The 16,583-nt window shown below is 46.6% G+C and overlaps 2 protein-coding genes across 2 annotated transcripts in view; one reads left to right on the plus strand and one right to left on the minus strand.

Annotated features, from left to right (window-relative positions):
* Window positions 1-2,026: 2,026 nt before the first annotated feature.
* On the plus strand, window positions 2,027-4,099 carry DAD1 (defender against cell death 1). Its single transcript, XM_075443533.1, has 3 exons — window positions 2,027-2,331; window positions 3,217-3,367; window positions 3,896-4,099. The coding sequence occupies exons 1-2, from the start codon at window positions 2,091-2,093 to the stop codon at window positions 3,345-3,347; spliced, it is 372 nt and encodes a 123-aa protein (XP_075299648.1). The 5' UTR covers window positions 2,027-2,090; the 3' UTR covers window positions 3,348-3,367; window positions 3,896-4,099.
* Window positions 4,100-8,797: 4,698 nt separating this feature from the next.
* Window positions 8,798-16,583, minus strand: part of LOC104330583 (M1-specific T cell receptor alpha chain-like) — a 215,742-nt gene continuing 207,956 nt past the window's right edge. Inside the window, exons 5-8 of the mRNA XM_075443740.1 lie at window positions 12,012-12,275; window positions 11,503-11,550; window positions 10,224-10,329; window positions 8,798-9,737 (exon numbers count right to left, since the gene is read on the minus strand). Coding sequence (XP_075299855.1) covers window positions 9,707-9,737; window positions 10,224-10,329; window positions 11,503-11,550; window positions 12,012-12,275 — 449 coding nt within the window. The 3' untranslated portion in view covers window positions 8,798-9,706. The remainder of the gene's footprint in view (window positions 9,738-10,223; window positions 10,330-11,502; window positions 11,551-12,011; window positions 12,276-16,583) is intronic.

The raw sequence follows: 16,583 nt of genomic DNA on the forward strand, positions 1-16,583 counted from the left end.
TGGGCACTCCAGAAAAACCCCAGCAGAATATGCATGCTTACACCCCAATTTCTTCCATGACTGGGGAGACTAACACATCAGGATACCAGAGGCTGTAGCAGGAAGACAATCAACCCCTCGGTTTAGTAGGCATGGTGGTGCTGGATTGATGGTTGGACTTGATGATCTTAGAGGTCTTTTCCAACCTTATTGATTCTATGATTCTATGATTCAGACTGTGTCCAAGAAAAATCTTGCTGTTAATCCCATCTCCTAGCCACAGAAACTGAGCTCAGGAATGTAGAAGGTCTCTTGTACAGGATAAGGCTCCTCCAGGAGGCACTGGAGGCATGATTAGAGCATGGGGCACCTGTAAACATCCCAGCTCAGTCCTACCATTTACAGACATGGACTTCAAAGGGGAAACAGTCTGCACAAGTTGAAACCAAAGAAGGGAATGTGTATACACTTCCCCTATCCAAGTCCTAGATGGGTGCATTCCCTACCACATCAACACAAGTGTTGTTTCTTGGGGGTATTTCTATCCCTAGACCAAGGACAGAAAAGAAGGCATCCATGGGGAGCAAGCACATGAGTTAGCAGGGATAAGGTGTCCAAAGACTCAGGCTACAGGACTGATGCAATGAGGTAGTCCAAGTGACACACAAACACCACTCCTGTCAGAGGGCACAGGACAGAAAAATGCCCCACCTTCATTTCAGAGCCTATTCGGGAGGATCAGCTGTCCACATCGAAAGCATCCCTGGTTTGGGAGTGACAGGACAGCTGCGATGATTTAAATGGAAAATTTGGGTACAAAAGCGCTCCCTCTGGTCCCTGGAAGTCTTTCCTCCCCCCCCCCCCCCCAAAAAAAAAAACCTAAAAGAAGTAGAGTTATTTTGCTCTCATTTCAGGCTCAGCATCATAACAGTTTTTAATCAAAAGCAAGGAAAACACCCATTTGCCTCTCCTCAGCTCTGAGAATGGGGCCACCAAAGTCAGGCTTCTACCAGCCTCCTGTGAGAACTCGGACAGTCTTTCTGTAAAGCAGCCAGCAAACACACATGTACACACACGTGCCCTGAGCCTCTCCCAGCTGGCGGATCCCACCTCGGGCCAGGGTTCTCCCAACAGCATCTGCCATTCCCAGCAGGGCTGGTTTTCCCAGAACAGGCCCTCTTCCGGCAGGCCGGCCCGCGGCAGCCAGCTGTGAGGGGCAGGCGCCGGCAGGCAGCTCCCTGCGGCCTCCGGGCCAGGCCCTGCCGCCCGCAGCCAGCACTGCCCGGGTATCCCGGAGGACTGGCCACCGTGTCCCCACGGGGGACCGCGACACTGCCCGCCGGCAGGGCCGGGACGGGGCCGCACCCCCCGCAGAGCCCACGCCACCCCCTCCACGCACCCCGCCGCCCTGCAACAACGCGCGCCGAAACCAGGGATCGGGACCCCGCAAGCCTCTGCGCGGCGAGCTCTGCAAACGGGTAGGGACAGCCTACGCTGCGGCCGCGGCCACCCACGACCCGCGGGCGCCTCAGGCTGTGCCGCGGCGGAGGTACGTGGCCTGGGTGCCGGCGGCTACTGATGGGCGGCCGCGCGGCCTCAAGGAGCCGTGCTCTAATCAGCCTAGAAACAGCCGCCGCATGGCTCTCATTGGCTCTTGGAAGGAGCCGCTCTCTCATCTGCCTAGCAACGGCCGCCGCATGGCTTTCATTGGCTCTTGGAAGGAGCCGCTCTCTAATCTGCCTAGCAACAGCCGCCGCATGGATCTCATTGGCTCTTGGAAGGAGCTGCTCTCTAATCTGCCTAGCAACGTGTGTGCCTCTTGGCTCTCATTGGGTCTTGGAAAGCTTCGGGGGCGTGGACTCTATAAAGCCTTCGGCGCATGCGCTAGCTCCGACTGCGTTCGCGTCGCCCACACCGCGGCCCGTCGCAGGCACATGCGTAAAGCGGCCGGCGGCGCCACTCAGTTCCGCCCTTTCGCGGGCAGCAGATCCGCGTCTGCGCGGCACTCGCTGACCCGGCGGTGAGCTGGGCGTGCGCCTGCGCTGCCCGGCGGTGCCCCGGAAGCGCTTGGCCCTGCAGCTTCCGTCCACCTCAGCCTGGTCGGCGGGACCATGTCGGGCGCGGCGGGCTCCGGCGCGGGGTCCGCGGGCTCGGTGGGCTCGGTGGTGCGGCGCTTCCTGGCGGAGTACGGCAGCGGCACGCCGAGCCGCCTCAAGGTGCTGGACGCTTACCTTCTCTACGTGCTGCTCACCGGGGCGCTCCAGTTCGGCTACTGCCTGGGCGTCGGCACCTTCCCCTTCAACTCCTTCCTCAGCGGCTTCATCTCCGCCGTCGGCAGCTTCATCCTCGGCGGTCAGTGCCCCGCCAGCCCCGCCCCGCGCGGTTCTCCCTTCGCCACCGCGCTCTCTCCGGAGCAAAGCCGGCCCCCCCCCCAGCGACCCGGGACCCCCAGCAACGCCCAGAGGCCCCCGGCCATCTGAGAGCTGCCTGGAAATCTCTCGTAGTAACCGCAGGATTCCCTTAACTGCCACAGGCGTTCCCCAGCAGCCCGAAGGAGTCAGCCACAGCAGCCCTCACACCTACCGCGGCAGCCACGGTGTCCCATGGCAGTCCCATGGCTCCCCTTCCCCCATAACGCCCAGTTCTGCTCCCAGAAACCCCCGGGCTCCTGCCCTGCCACAGGATGCTCTACAGCCACTGTGAACTTGTAGGGTTCCTGCCTGTATGTACTACAGAAGCCAGCTTCTTACCAGCCCCAAGGTGTCCTTGCTTCTCCCCAGTAGTCACGGAGCCCTCCCTTTTACCATGTTATGTCGGTCTCCTTTGGCAACCGTCCCATGGTAAAGCCCAAACTTTAGCGCTAAATGACTGCTTCAAGGTGTTGCTCTCCCATAACACCCCCAAAATCACCTTGTTGCTGTGCAGCCCGCCCCAACGCATTCAATAGAGGACATTAGAAACATCCCTATTTCTGTGCGAGTCCTGTCCCGTTACAAGCATGTTCCACTTGGGACTCACTTGGCCACCCCCGATGGTGTAAGGGTGTGGTGTAAAAGCCCTGTGCAAATCCGCTGCTAGTGTTCTGCTCATCTTGCAACAAAGACAGAGTTATTGTTTCGTGTGGTATTCTGGTGGAACAGTGACCCAGGCTGGGGTGCGCTGCCCTGGGAAGGCTGTGCTTCCCACCATGACTTTCTTTTGTGATCTCTAATCTCTCATGCTTTCTCTGCCATGCAGTTTGCCTCCGGATCCAGATCAACCCCCAGAATAAAGGCGAGTTCCAAGGCATTTCACCGGAGCGGGCATTTGCCGATTTCCTCTTTGCCAACACCATCCTCCATCTTGTCGTCATCAATTTTGTTGGCTGAGCTCTAGAGGAGACTGTGAGGTACTGATCCATGGGGTCACAAAAGGGGCAACAATAGCTCACACAACTTCAGTACTTTTGTAGAGTTGGGAGAGAACTAGAAAGATAGTGAATCCAGGAGTCCTAGCTTTGTCTTGGCCAAGTGCAGTTAAGCTGTTGTCCTCTAGATTGATACAGGGTTAGGATTTACAGCTTTCTGGTTTCGTGCATGTATTTTTTTGGCTTTTGTCATTTAAAAGGTACTTTAACTCGGAGTGTAACAGAAATCTACCCACATTTCTGTCTTCTGAGAGAAGTGCACCATTTTGCAAAAGGGGCCTTGGGAGCTGGAACTCCAGGGCTCTATTTGGAGGCCATGGTATGGCTGATGTCCAAATCTGCGGGTTTTCAGCAGCTGAGAGGAGGGAGCTTGGGACAGGGAGAGTTTCGTGCTGGAAAGTGGAGGACATGCTCTATTGTTGGTGTTGCAAGGGACCACAAGCTCACTGGAGCTTCTGGGGTATTTCCCTTTGCAGAAATGTCACAGGTATTGCCTTTCTCTCTTTCCAGGTCTTGAATTGCTCTTGAGCTCTGATGCCAAAGCCTGGTGTTGGGAAGTGCTGTTCCTCAGCAGACTATTACCTTCTTCTTTGGTGGAGGAGGGGGATGCAGGGCTCAAGATCTTTCCCCACAGACTGTGCTATGGAGGGATCTGTTGCCTCATTACAGTTACTGTAATCCTTTCCATCAATAAAACCCTTTATAACACTGTAATTTTTTCCCTATTGTTGACAAATACAGAGGTTCTTCTGATACCCGAGTTCGCTGTCAGGCACAGCTTCCTGTTTTTACTCCCCTCCCTCCCTTTCTACCCAGCAGTCTTTTTTTCTGTGCCCTGGTTTCAGAGGGAAGCAGGAAACAAGTCGTCATGGCAACTCAGCTGTCATCCACCCTTTTCATCTCCTGGTTTCCTGCCCCTTTATCTTATGGAAAGTGTGCCCCCAGGCTTCAAAGCTGTGGAAAATTTGGGTTAGGCTGTGGTTAGTGGTCATGAACAGAAGCAAGTGGAGGATGTCCTCCGGCATCTTCCCACAGGCACTCCCATCAGGTGTGCTGATAAACCCAAGGATGTAGGAAGGGGCTGCCACACTGTATCAGTGCCTCCAACAGATGCACTTGAGCTGTTCTGAGTCCATGGAGAAGGTCACCCCTCCAACTTAACTTTGTTGGAAATCCTTCACCCTCTAAAGCATGGTGAAATGATTAAACTCAAAGGCTGTGGCCGATGGCCATTGTCTCCTCAACCCCAAGCTGGCTCCTGCATTGAGGTCAAATACTTCTTTGTCCTGATGGAAAATTAGAGCCCTGTGGTGATCAGATTGTGAGCACAGGATGAGATATAAACCCCAGCTAGCCCCTCCACCCCTTTGGCTGCAGAATTTACCTGGGTTACCTTCAGGCATCGGTGTCCATCCTTGTACTGATCCTGTTTCACACTTGTCTACTTTGTTCTGTGGCTGAAACGCTGGATAGGCAAAATGTGCCTTTAGACTATGTGACAGAGAAATGCTTGGCTACTGCTGCTGAGGAGGCAAAACATGGGGTCTGATAGCTTCAGCCTCTCGACATTAGATTATGGCTCCAGTTTACCACCTTTTTCTTCTTGGCATTTCCAGCCATGCTGTAGCCATTAAACCCATAAAAGTGTGAAACCTGGGGCTCCCAAGTCTCTTGCTTACTAAAGAGTAGTGGTATGAGGGAGCAGGGTCTTTGCTGTGTCAGAGGATCCTGTCTGGCTCTGTGGTAGGAGCAGAGAATTCATGCCAGCTCTGCACCATCACCCTCCTCCAGCCCCAGGCATTAAGCTGGGTTTGTTTACGGTGGTACCAGCTTTGTACTGGACGGGGAGCAGGCAGGGGACTCGACAGCATGCAGGCATTGTAAATGAGCTACCGAGCAATTCGTTCCCGTCAGGAGGGCCCTCTCTGAGCCAGGCCGATGGCAGACAGAGCCAGCGTGTTCGCAGAAGGAGGGACAGCTCGGGGTCTCCGCTTTGCCACCGCAGCTGCTCCTGTTCGCAAGCCGCGAGTGCCTCCCGGCGGGTCCGTGGGACTCGGCCTCCCCACGCTTCGGCTTCAGAGAGAGCGCCAGGCTGGGACCCTCCTGTGGCCGCTGCTAGGAACTGCGCGGGAGCCTGTGGAAAAGGGGAAGCCGGGGCGTTTCAGTGGGGTTTCTTTTTTTTCCAGATTTTCACTAGCTTGCGAGACCTCTAGTTGCTATAAACTCAGCACTAGAATTCAGGTCCTATTAGAGCTATTCCCACACCCGAATAAGCTGCAGCAAGTCGGTAGATATTTTAAAGCTCTGCTCCTTATAAAGACCATGCTCGGGTCCCTGTTCACACTGTAGAAGAGGGCAAGAAGAGAGGTTGTTTTGTGTAGAGGGCGAAATTTAATGAGAGATGACAAATCTCACACAGCCTCTTTTCTCCAGCAAAAACCCTAGGAAAGATGCAAGTTCATATTCATCTCCTACCCATAGGTAGGTATTTGGGGGCAGGAACTGGCACAGGGGAGGGCATGCTAAAGATGGACCATGGCAACTTCTTCTTCCTTGCCAATGTGTGAGGACTCTCTGGCCTGCCCCGTCTTCCTACCTGCTCTTTCAGGTTGGGAGAAGTGAAAGTATTTTACTGCTTGGATTCACTGTCTGTATAACAGGGTGCAGAGGCCTATCAGCAAATTCAGAAATCTTACACACCTCTAAGATCTCTCCCCACCAACCACCACACTTTATAATGTATTTTCTCCCCTTCTTTCCCCTGCCTATGCTATACATAGCTCAGTGTTTCCTGCTGTACCCAAAACAACTGTCCCCAGACCCAAGAGCTGGCTGTGGTGAGGAGGCAGGAAGGGAGGGTGCCTGAACCTCATTCGACTTTGGCTTGTGGTCTAACGTCTGCTGTTCTTTTCCGCACGCTTCTCCTCCTCCCTGCCACGTGCCACACCAGCCCTGCTCCCCCCACCCCTGTTTTGCTCTCCACTTTCCAGAGGAAGTGGTTTCTGCGTTAGGGCGTAGAGGAGCTTCAAAAGCTGACCCAGATCTCGATTGTGGCGTCATGGAACTGGTGACGCGTGCTCTTCCTGTCCCACCTGGGCCATGAGACCCCTTCCACGTCCTGTCCTACTGTGTTATTTCCTGCCTTTGCTTTGCGCTGCGGTTTTTCTTTCTTGAAATAAACAAGAAAGCGCAAGGAGGGGGGCACATTGTGGTGGTGGGAAATTGAGAGCCCAATATCTAAAAGTATCTTTGAACTAGACCTACAAGTTCAGTGTTTTGCAGGTGACATGCTAAGAGTCACTTTAGTCTAAACATTTAACTTTATCTGTATACTCATCCCCTAACTCAGCAAATTTTATCACTGGGGTCGTTTAGTCTAGAAGAGAAAAGACTGAGATGTAGAAACAGAGGTAGCACACTGTTCTTCCTCCTTGACCATAAAGCTGGGAGTGGGTTTGATGTGCAACACAAAAAAATTAAGATGGATATTAATTTTTAAAAAGTGATGCTAGATGTAAATGAGCATGGAAACCTTTCTTCCACATCCCAAAAGGCTTCTGGGATGAGGTTAATCAGTTGGAAATCTGTGAAATGCAATTACTTGCTTTATGATTCAAATATGGTTTAAGTAGCTTCATCAAGCTGTTTCCCTGTGACATGGCAGACCTCACCTTGAGCGAAATTTAAGCTTCAAGAACTGCCTGGAATCTAGCATTTAAAGAGCCATGGGCTTTCTACAGATGGAGAGAAATGAGAGTAACTGTTGTGTCAAGGGAGAGACAAGAGAATGAGTCCCTGAACATTTGTAGTATAAAATAAAGTTCAATCCTTGATCCTTGGCAGGAGGGGTCAATAACTCTCTGTCACCCTGTGACAGGCCACCTGCTAAACGGTCAGGTGGCACAACCATGGCAGGAGACCAGGGAGACTTTGTTGTGTTGCTGCTCAGCACTGTGGAGTCAGATCCTGTGGCACGGATGCTGACATGGTCTTCACACGGAGACCCTCTCCCACATGAATTATAGAATAGAAGCATAGAATAATTTGGGTTGGAAGGGACCTGTAAAGGCCATCTAGTCTAACCCCCCTGCAATGAGCAGGGACATTCTCAGCTAGATCAGGTTGCTCAGAGCCCCGTCCAATCTGACCTGGGCTTCTGCCACCTCTCTGGGTAATCTGTTCCAGTATTTCACTACCCTCATCATAAAAAATGTATTCCTTATATCTAGTCTAAATCTACCCTTTTTTAGTTTAAAATCAATGCCCCTTGTCCTATCACAGGAGGCCCTGCTAAGAAGTTTGTCCCCATCTTTCTTATAAGTTCCCTTTAAGTAATGAAAGGCCACAATAAGGTCTCACTGGAGCCTTCTCTCCTCCGTGCTGAACAGCCCCAGTTCTCTCAGCCTTTCCTCACAACATAGGTGTTCCATCCCTCTAATCATTTTCGTGGCCTTACTCTGGCCCCGCTCCAACAGGTCCTGTCTTTCCTGTGCTGAGGGCTCCAGGGCTGGATGCAGGGCTCCCAGTGGGGTGTCACCAGAGTAGAGTGGCAGAAGGCATGAAGTGCCGGGGCTTTTGGCTAACAGCATTTGAAACATGAGCCTTTCCAAAAATCGAAGTTCATTATGATGGCTGTGAATCCAGCAGAGTAAAAAATATCTCATGAGAGGGAACTACCCCCACCAGTCTGGTGAGGCTTTCCCTGCCATGCAGTTTGGGCACTGGTATGAGGTCCAAGCAAAGTTCATGCTTTGCGGGAGGGGTGTCTTTCTTTCAGAGCACCCTTTGCATTTCTTCCTCCAGAGAAATCTCTGATGCTTCAGAAGAAGGCGGAGAAATCAATGTCACAAAAGGCAAAAATTTCCTTTCCAGTCTTGCCGGTGACAAACTGAACCTGGAGATGCAGGTCGGTCAGTTGGTGTCAGGAGTGCAGAGCAGGCACCTTGTTCTCCAATGGCACTTGGGACTGGGGGACACTTAGAGGCAGGACACTTCAGCCTCCTGTGTTCCCCATAGCAGCAGACATCTAAGAACTCGGACCACATACTAGTCCTCTCACTCTGGGCAAGCCATATTTTACCATTGTTTTTATTTTGCACAGAGTCTACTCTTGGAGGAGAGATGCTTTCCTCCATTCCCCGTGCTCCAAGCCAGCCACGCTGATCTCACAGCAAAGATGTCCTGGAAAGGGACTTTGTAGCTGTCACCCCCACGGTGGATCCAGCCAGTTATTGCAAACAGCACCTGGTGGCCAAGTCAGGCTGAAGAGAGAGTCCTGATGCCCCTTCCCTCCTCCCCCTCAACGGCCAGGCTCATTTCTAAAGCTCATCTGAAGGGTAAAACAAGTTCCTCAAACTACAAAGACAAAATACAAACAAGTTTCTTATTTTTTATAAGAATTGTTTAATAGCAGCCAAAGGCCTAAAGAAATGCCAAGACATCAGTGTGGTTGCCAGTACAATTCAAGAATTAGCAGCATGCGAATTTCACATGCATGGACTGTTTCCAAGGAGTGCCCACATGGACAGGTAAATATTTCAGTGTAGTTTTATGCAATGAGTATAAAAAGAACATGGGAAATCTAAGGTTATTAGAACTAACCAAAAAGAACAAAAGCAGTTTGTATTTTTACTAAAAGCAAAGCCAAATCTTAAACTGGTTTAAATTCAGAAAATGTTAAGGCCAGGTAGACTTCAAAAAATACAAAAACCCATTCTTTTGTTCTGTGATAATGAAGTGAGAATTTCACTGAATTCAGGACTTCTGAGAGACCTAGTAGCACATCTTTTAGGGGAAAAAAAAATAACCTTGCTCTGATCTAGCAAAAGATAGCAGGACATGGTGCATAGCACCCTGAAGAAGTGTCCTTCTACTTTTCAGTGTTTCAGTTGCAACTGAAAAGGTGCCTGTGGGGGTGCACTCTGAGATATGCATACTTGAAAGCTATCAAAATATGAAAAATGCACATTCAAGTGATATTTATCTTGCAGTTTTCAACAAACAGCACTGCCCCAAGCAGAATCGTGTGTTATTTTAACACAGGTAATAGTGATGTTTGGCAATTTATAGTTATAGCAAACTGTGCTTCATGCAGAAGGGGCATTGTCATGCTAAATGAATCAAGCGTCTTGGGAAGCAGAATGCTGAAAAATTTAAGCTTATCTTTGGGTAGCTTTATAACAGTGCAAATAAAGCAATTTAGGCTAGGATGGTTGGCGTGATGTAGAGAAACAAGTGAGATCCCTTGCAACAGGAATGCCGATGCTCCCTTTTGAACACGATGCTCTGGTATAGGTTCCTCAGCACATTTTTTTTGGTACTTCAGGACTGCACCATCTGGTTACTTTCATTCCTGTAACAAAAATAAAGGGATTTTTATATAATCATTATCTTGAATACAGTCACAGCTACACAATTGTAGACCTGAAGTGCCTAGGCAATAGAAAGAGGAGAAAGAGGTACTAAGCCAAAACTAATATGTTAGGTCTGAGGTCTTAAGGTCAACAAGCATCAAACTTTCCCTGCTGGAGACTGGTCAGGGGATGACTCTGATGGATGAATGCAGACAAGGGAAGGGATGGATACAGAGGTAGAAGGAAGACATGTCTAGAAAGAAGAAAAAAGTTAAATTTGCATGTGGCTAAGGAAAAGAAAGTATACTTGAGGGCTGGACGAAAAGAGCAATATGGCCCAAGAAGTAGAGGGATTTTACTGTTGGTAGACAAAAGGTGTATGGATAGACTGCATAAACATGTATTACAGAGAGAAGGAACATTCATAACTCATGAACTGATCCAGATGTTTTCTGTCAGGCCTTACCACCCCCATGCGTACTCACTTTTTCTTCCACATAAGCATCGTCATCAGCACATTAAAAATGATTCCTTTCATTAAAATTATTTTCAGGCCCAGCTGTGATAAAGACAGCATGTTCAGGTTTTCATCTGTAAAAGTAACGGAGAATGAAAGTCACAAAAGCACTGAGATATCCTGGCTTCCAGACAATCTTAAAAGCAGTTCTGAATGAAGCTGTTCCACTTTGTGTAACTGAGTCAGCTAGTAGGATAGCTAAAGAGACGGTGAGCAGGACTGTCTCACTGACTTTCATTTGTTCCAGTTGGTGTTTCAAGGGCCAGGTTTTCATTCAATAACCACTTAATTATCCAATATGCAAGTTTTCCAATCATCTAGCTGTTTTTAAATACAGTGTATTATGAACCCAGGGTGCTGGAGGTGTCCCTCCTTCCTCTCCCTAGATTTTTTTGAGATGGACAAGGGAAAAAAAGATAAAATTTTGTTCAAAGAACACAAAAACTATTTGGGTTTTCTATTAATCTTAAGTTATAAAGCCATTTTCATTTGAAAATACATTGACTGATATTGGGGAAGCAGAGAGCTGTCATTGAAAAGTCATTTTATTTTTATCTTTTAAAAGCTCTCTCTGAAATGACTGATCAAATCAGCCAAATTTACTAAGAATTATTTTCCTGAAGTGATGTTTTAGAAACATTTGCCTAACTGGTTGCCTTTCAGGAAGGCTGCATATTTGCAAAAGTACAGCTGTTCTGCAAACGGGGCAAGTGCAGAGGCAAGCTCAGCTCCTTTGAACTAGCAGGAACAGCAATTGCTTGGGCTCCTGCACCAGCTAGTTTACTCCCACAGCCATGAGCTGAAACAAAGCTTGCTCAAATGCACCGTATCTTTGGTGCAACCCTGCTTCTGAGCACACAGTGCAGAAACCACCTGCTTATCTTTTGGTTCATTAGGTGTTTGTGCACCCAAATATAAAAACAACTCTTTTGAAGTCTGGAATGCAGACAAACATCCAGTAAGGCTGACTCATATCGGTACCTTAAATAGTTATGTGATGAGCACTAGTTGTTTGGCTAGTCCTAGCAAGGGCATGTAGGCACTGGCTACACTGGTCATGTAAAATTGCCAGCTCGGATCTGGAAGACTACATTAACCCAAGGACTTCTAGCCTTGATGTTTAAAGCCTGTGGCGCCCTTTCGGAAATTTCCATTCTGAGCTTTTTTCTCCAACAGGAATTCTGCAAACAGTGAAGAGATTTCCTTTAATTAGGCTAAGCTTTACTCCTAAAATGCTGTGTACATACCTGTCCTGAAGTGTAGAGACATGCCTGTAACACAGACAGTGCTGGCACCTGCAGATAGTAACAATAAATTGAATAAATAACAGAAATGTACTTCTTCCAAAGTTCATAAATGTTTCTTTACTTAGAAGGACTGGATTAGAGTTTCTGGCCAGTAAACCTTCCCATAAACATTAATTTCTGCTGTTTTCAGGGCAAGCACAAAATATGATCTTTAGTGCACTTTACTGTCCCATCGGGCAAAGGAATTTCAAGATTTGTATACCCCACAGTGTGATTTTAAGATCTCTCAGCTGTGAGTGTACACTGCAGTCTACTGACCCTTAATCCTGCTTCCACCAAGGAGAAAGGCAAAAGAAAACAGAGGCAACAAAGAAACATTCCTGTGGAATATGGTAGCAGAATTCAGCCTTGTTTGCAAGGCTAGGAGATGTGAACAAGTACTGTTCATACTAATAGCACAGAAACCAGAACAGCTCTAGCCCTGTTCACACATCCGACAATGCCATTACCACTTTCAGGATCCTCTCCCTTCAGTTCTCCAAAGTCTTCGTGATTTGCATGGCACTGCATTTCATCTTTCTTGGCCCAGTAGGTTGACAGGTAGCTAGCTTCATGTTTGTTCTCGGGTGTTGCCACCTCCACAACAGCATTTGTCTGTTTATCAGCCAAGTTAAGTGTAAGCTTTTCAGGGGAGTAATCTGTGATAAGGCACATTTCCAAATCCTCATCATCTTTAGAGATCAGCCTGTAGACTGAAGGAGATGGAGTAACATCTGAAAACGGAGAGGAGAAGAGACATTAGATGAGACTACACAGTCATAGTTCCTTCAGTCCTAACATACAGACACATAGGTATGTAGGTTTTTCTGTGATTCCAGTGAGAAGTTGCCTGATTATAGGCATCTTGTGCTAGGACAACTTTAGAGAACCAAGGCATCCACAGCAGATGATGCAGAAGCTACACAAGACTTTTGTTGACTTATGTTGTGCGAGAGACACAGACAGTGATCAGGCAGGATCCCTAGAGCATCTCAAATGACAGTCATGTGGGTATCCACACCCTAGATGTCCATATCTAACCTAGTCATTCCTCTCTGTAACAACTTGTTCCACTCTACTCTGCAGCCCAGGCTTCCTTTATGGATCTGGACGCATTCAGGAATGTGTATAACAGGCAGAGAGAGCACTCTCTTCTTCCTTCACTGCTAGGAGATGTAATGTGTGTGGAGAGAACTGAGCAGCCCAGGGGCATTCTGCCCTTTCTGCAAATGTGTAGTTAAATCCATCACTGACATTCAAAATCCCATTTTCTCCACCTGTCCTGAGGGACACAGGATAAATTACCAAATCTTAAGGGTCTCCACATTTACCACAAGTCTAGCTAACTGTGTTCCTGTAGGAGAAAGCTAAGAAAGACACTGCAAAGCAGGGACACAAGTTTGCATTTAGGGAAAGAAAGATGAAACAAACAAATTTTTCATTATGTTCCACCACCTGACAGTGTAGTGCAAGATTTTTTTACTCAATTTTACCCTGCAGAAGAGGGGTTTGGGGAACTAAAAGCTGTAGACCCCAGACACCTGGGGTTTATTTCTGTTTTCTTGCTTCAAATTCTGCTAGCAAGTCAGTTAGACTAGGATTTTCCACACATGTCAAAATGCTACCTGTGGTTAAACTCTTTTTTGCACATTTAGCTTTGTAAACTTGTACTCTATGCGTGCATCTCATCTTGTCCCATTTCTGAAGTCTGATTCTTTGAGAAGGTGCTTTCCTAAATCTTTGTTCGTGAGTAATAGTAAAATGTTATGGGCATTACAGTACCTTAATGATGAAAAAATGAAATATCACTGAAGACATTCAGTAGCTAAGATACAGATTTGGGGCTCACAGCAACCCTCTGCCTGCATTTTCCGTTGGACTTCGCAATCACAGGTTTAAACCAGAGCTTCAGCTCACATTTATGAACTGACAAAATGTTATCACATAGGGTTAAGAGTTTAGATGAATATTTGTTTTGTCCCTGTTCACACACCACACTGATAAATATTGTAGAAATACTAAAGACAGCTTAGCTCCCAGATGAAGAAGTTTTAATTTTTTCCTGAGGGGAAAGTTTGGACTGAATTTTGGCTTTGAGAAACTGTCCCAAATTCTTATGCAAGTGCAGACCCTAGTTCTGTCACTGAGATGATAAGTGCTTTTCATCTGTTCAGTTGTCAGTTGTCAGCACCTTAGAGAAACAGCCATCCTTCTTTATTAGTATGATCTCAGAAAAAAACTAATCCACAAAGCCTAATGATTCATTCTCTGGCCCTTCCCCTGAATTGTGGTTCATCTGTCCCAGCTTTGCCCTGGCTTTGAAAAACCTGTTGAGACTGTCTCTTTCCCAGCTATGCAGAATATGGTCTAATGTATGTTCTGATTCCCTCAACCCCACTCCCCGCCTCCCATACTATCAGTTACTGTTTTGGAAATAGATTTCAGTGATCATTTGTTAGGGAAAAGAGACAGGAGCAGATACAAAGCTTGATGGTAGATCCCTGTATAAAGTACAGATGAACCAGCATACATCATTGTCATGGAGTACATGGATACGAAAGAGGAGGAATTGATTGAGCTGTTCTGCATCTCTCATTATGAGTACTGTGCTTTCTGAAGCACTGCATATCCACCTCTCTCCAAATTGGGATGTTTTTCACCATTTCAATCTGTGTAATTCTTTTATCTTGAGCAGGTAAAAAATAAGGTCAAGTTTTTGCAGGCAACTTCAGCAATACCTGTTTTGCAAAATACTCATTTCTCATTCTTGCTCGGAGTGGCTGCTGGCTTTGTTCTGGTACTAGAATCTTTTTCCGATAAGTTGCTTTGCATATTTGCACACTGTTATGAAAGTTTGCAGATAGCAGTCTTGGTAAATATCAGCTATTATAACCACAGCACTGTGACCTATGTTTCCTGTTATTCTGTCTTAATGAGTTGGTGGATGTGTTGGAGATGCTGTATTGATAGTTATAACCTCTATTTGCGGGAAAGATTGAGAAGTAAATCATGATACTCTTGAGCTGTCCCCCGTGCCTAATTTAATATTTACTGAAGGATATCTTCCATGTTGAAGAACAGGAGCTGTTGGAATGCTATTCCTGACCAGTCTACAGAGAAAGCCAACTCCAGAGGCTGATTTCAGGGAGTGAGCCGTAGAAGCCCATTCCAACATCAGACTGACACCTATGCTGTTTTTTCCAAACAAGCTGCAGTAGAAATCCTGAACTAGTTTAACACACAGCTTGTATTATACAGAGATTTATCTCATTCTCCATTCCCTCCAGAGCAAACTTTCTGAATCTCTGGTCAGACTGGAGTTGGTGTGATAAAGGTCTTTGATCATCTTACCATTTCTTAGCCAGAGACATGATATTCCACAGCTAGACTCAGCCTGGAGCTGTCGCCCAACTCAGAGGAAATACACCCCCTCAAACACTCATACAGGCTAATCTTGACCCCAGAGGAGCAACTCCAGTGACTTAACAAGAACTTCAGTGATGTTTGCTGGCTGTCCTCCAATGGAAATTACAAAAGATATAGCAGAGGTCCTTTGTGAAATCTGCCAGCCATGCATGGATGCGAGGATGTCTACAGCGAGCCTAGATGTCTACATTTAATACTTGAACGCTTCTTTTAATACCTGAACGCTTCTCTGGACTTCCAGTGCTCATGTCTGGAGGCACTCAGATAGAAGAAGCCAGGTCCTAGTCCAGCATCAGACAAGTCATCCAAAGTACAAGAACTCTGTGCACAGATTCAGTATTTGCCAATGTGAATATGCTGCTCCACTTACAGGATTCAGACATAATTCTGGTCTCCACTCCAAAAATGTGTTTATCGGTGCCTCTGTAATTACACTTGGGGAAGTCAAACTACCAAAACCATCCAAGATCTTTCTCACAAAGCTTTAAAGGGGAAGACTTCGCTCTGAACCAAAACTAAAGCTGAATTAATTGGGGAAGATACCCAGTATGGGAGGAGAAATCAAGTGTTCAGTGGACGAAATACTCCTCTAGTACAAAAACAAGATAAATCCTGGTGTTATAGCATGTGCTCACATTAAGGAAAAATTGAGATGATTGTTTCTTAAATTCCATATTGGGAAGCAATACTGTATTTGTGTTCATGTACAGATTTGTTCATGCATCACCTAAACTGCAGGTTAGATTTACTATGATCTCCTCTGCTGCTCGTTTCAATGATGTTAAGGACAGATTTTGGGGGGTCAGAAGGAGCAAGTCTGCTTATCTAATCCACTCTTTAAAGCTCACAGGTGAATGAGATGGCTTAACCCCTCTGTGTAACATTTTTATGGAAACAAAAAGACTTGAAGTGGCTGCTCATGAACCTCCTGAGATCCTCTGTCATTTTCACAAAATAATTTTGCATGCTTTTTCTTCCAAAATCAGAGTGGGTTTTAATTGCCAGAACAAGTTTCCAATTTTATATGTATGTCGGTGATTTGATTTCTATTAAAAAAAATCATAGAATCATAGAATGGTTTGGGTTGAAAGGGACCTTTAAAGGTCATCTAGTCCAACCCTCAATTCAAATAATTTCAACTCAAAAAAAAAGAAACTTTCTGAATTGCAGATTAACTATTCATGTAGCACCAGCCAAAAAAGTCATATTTGTTTAATGAGTAAGAAAAAAAGACATTCAAAAGAATAAACCTAAAACCTCTTTCAAAAACCAGGCAGAAGATCATTTTTATGTTGATATCAAAAAGTCAGATCAATGTTTGATCTTACACTTGTGGAATTGTCTCAGATGTAGATGTCTATTTCACAGCAAAACGACATCCTTTCCTGATCAGTCTATTTAATGGGTACATTTAAACAGATAACTTATTTGGGATCATAGCCTTGTGCCATTTCCTTAAATTACTCTCCTAGGTCCAGTATCCCACGCACCCCAGTCTGAATCATTGCAAATAGTATAGTCTAAATCACCTGCAAAATTTCTTCGCAATGCAGTGTGAAACTAAAACTTAAACATGAACCCAGAGGTATCTCTGATTTTTTTTCCCCTCAGTCTAA

Source organism: Opisthocomus hoazin, chromosome 26, assembly GCF_030867145.1.
Source record: "Opisthocomus hoazin isolate bOpiHoa1 chromosome 26, bOpiHoa1.hap1, whole genome shotgun sequence".
In the NCBI taxonomy this organism is placed as follows: Eukaryota; Metazoa; Chordata; class Aves; order Opisthocomiformes; family Opisthocomidae; genus Opisthocomus; species Opisthocomus hoazin.

Coding starts and splice junctions, on each gene's coding strand:
- DAD1 (XM_075443533.1), top strand. CDS start 2,091: ATGTCGGGCGCGGCGGGCTCCGGCGCGGGGTCCGCGGGCTCGGTGGGC. Junction 2,332..3,216: donor CGGCAGCTTCATCCTCGGCG/GTCAGTGCCCCG, acceptor TCTGCCATGCAG/TTTGCCTCCGGATCCAGATC.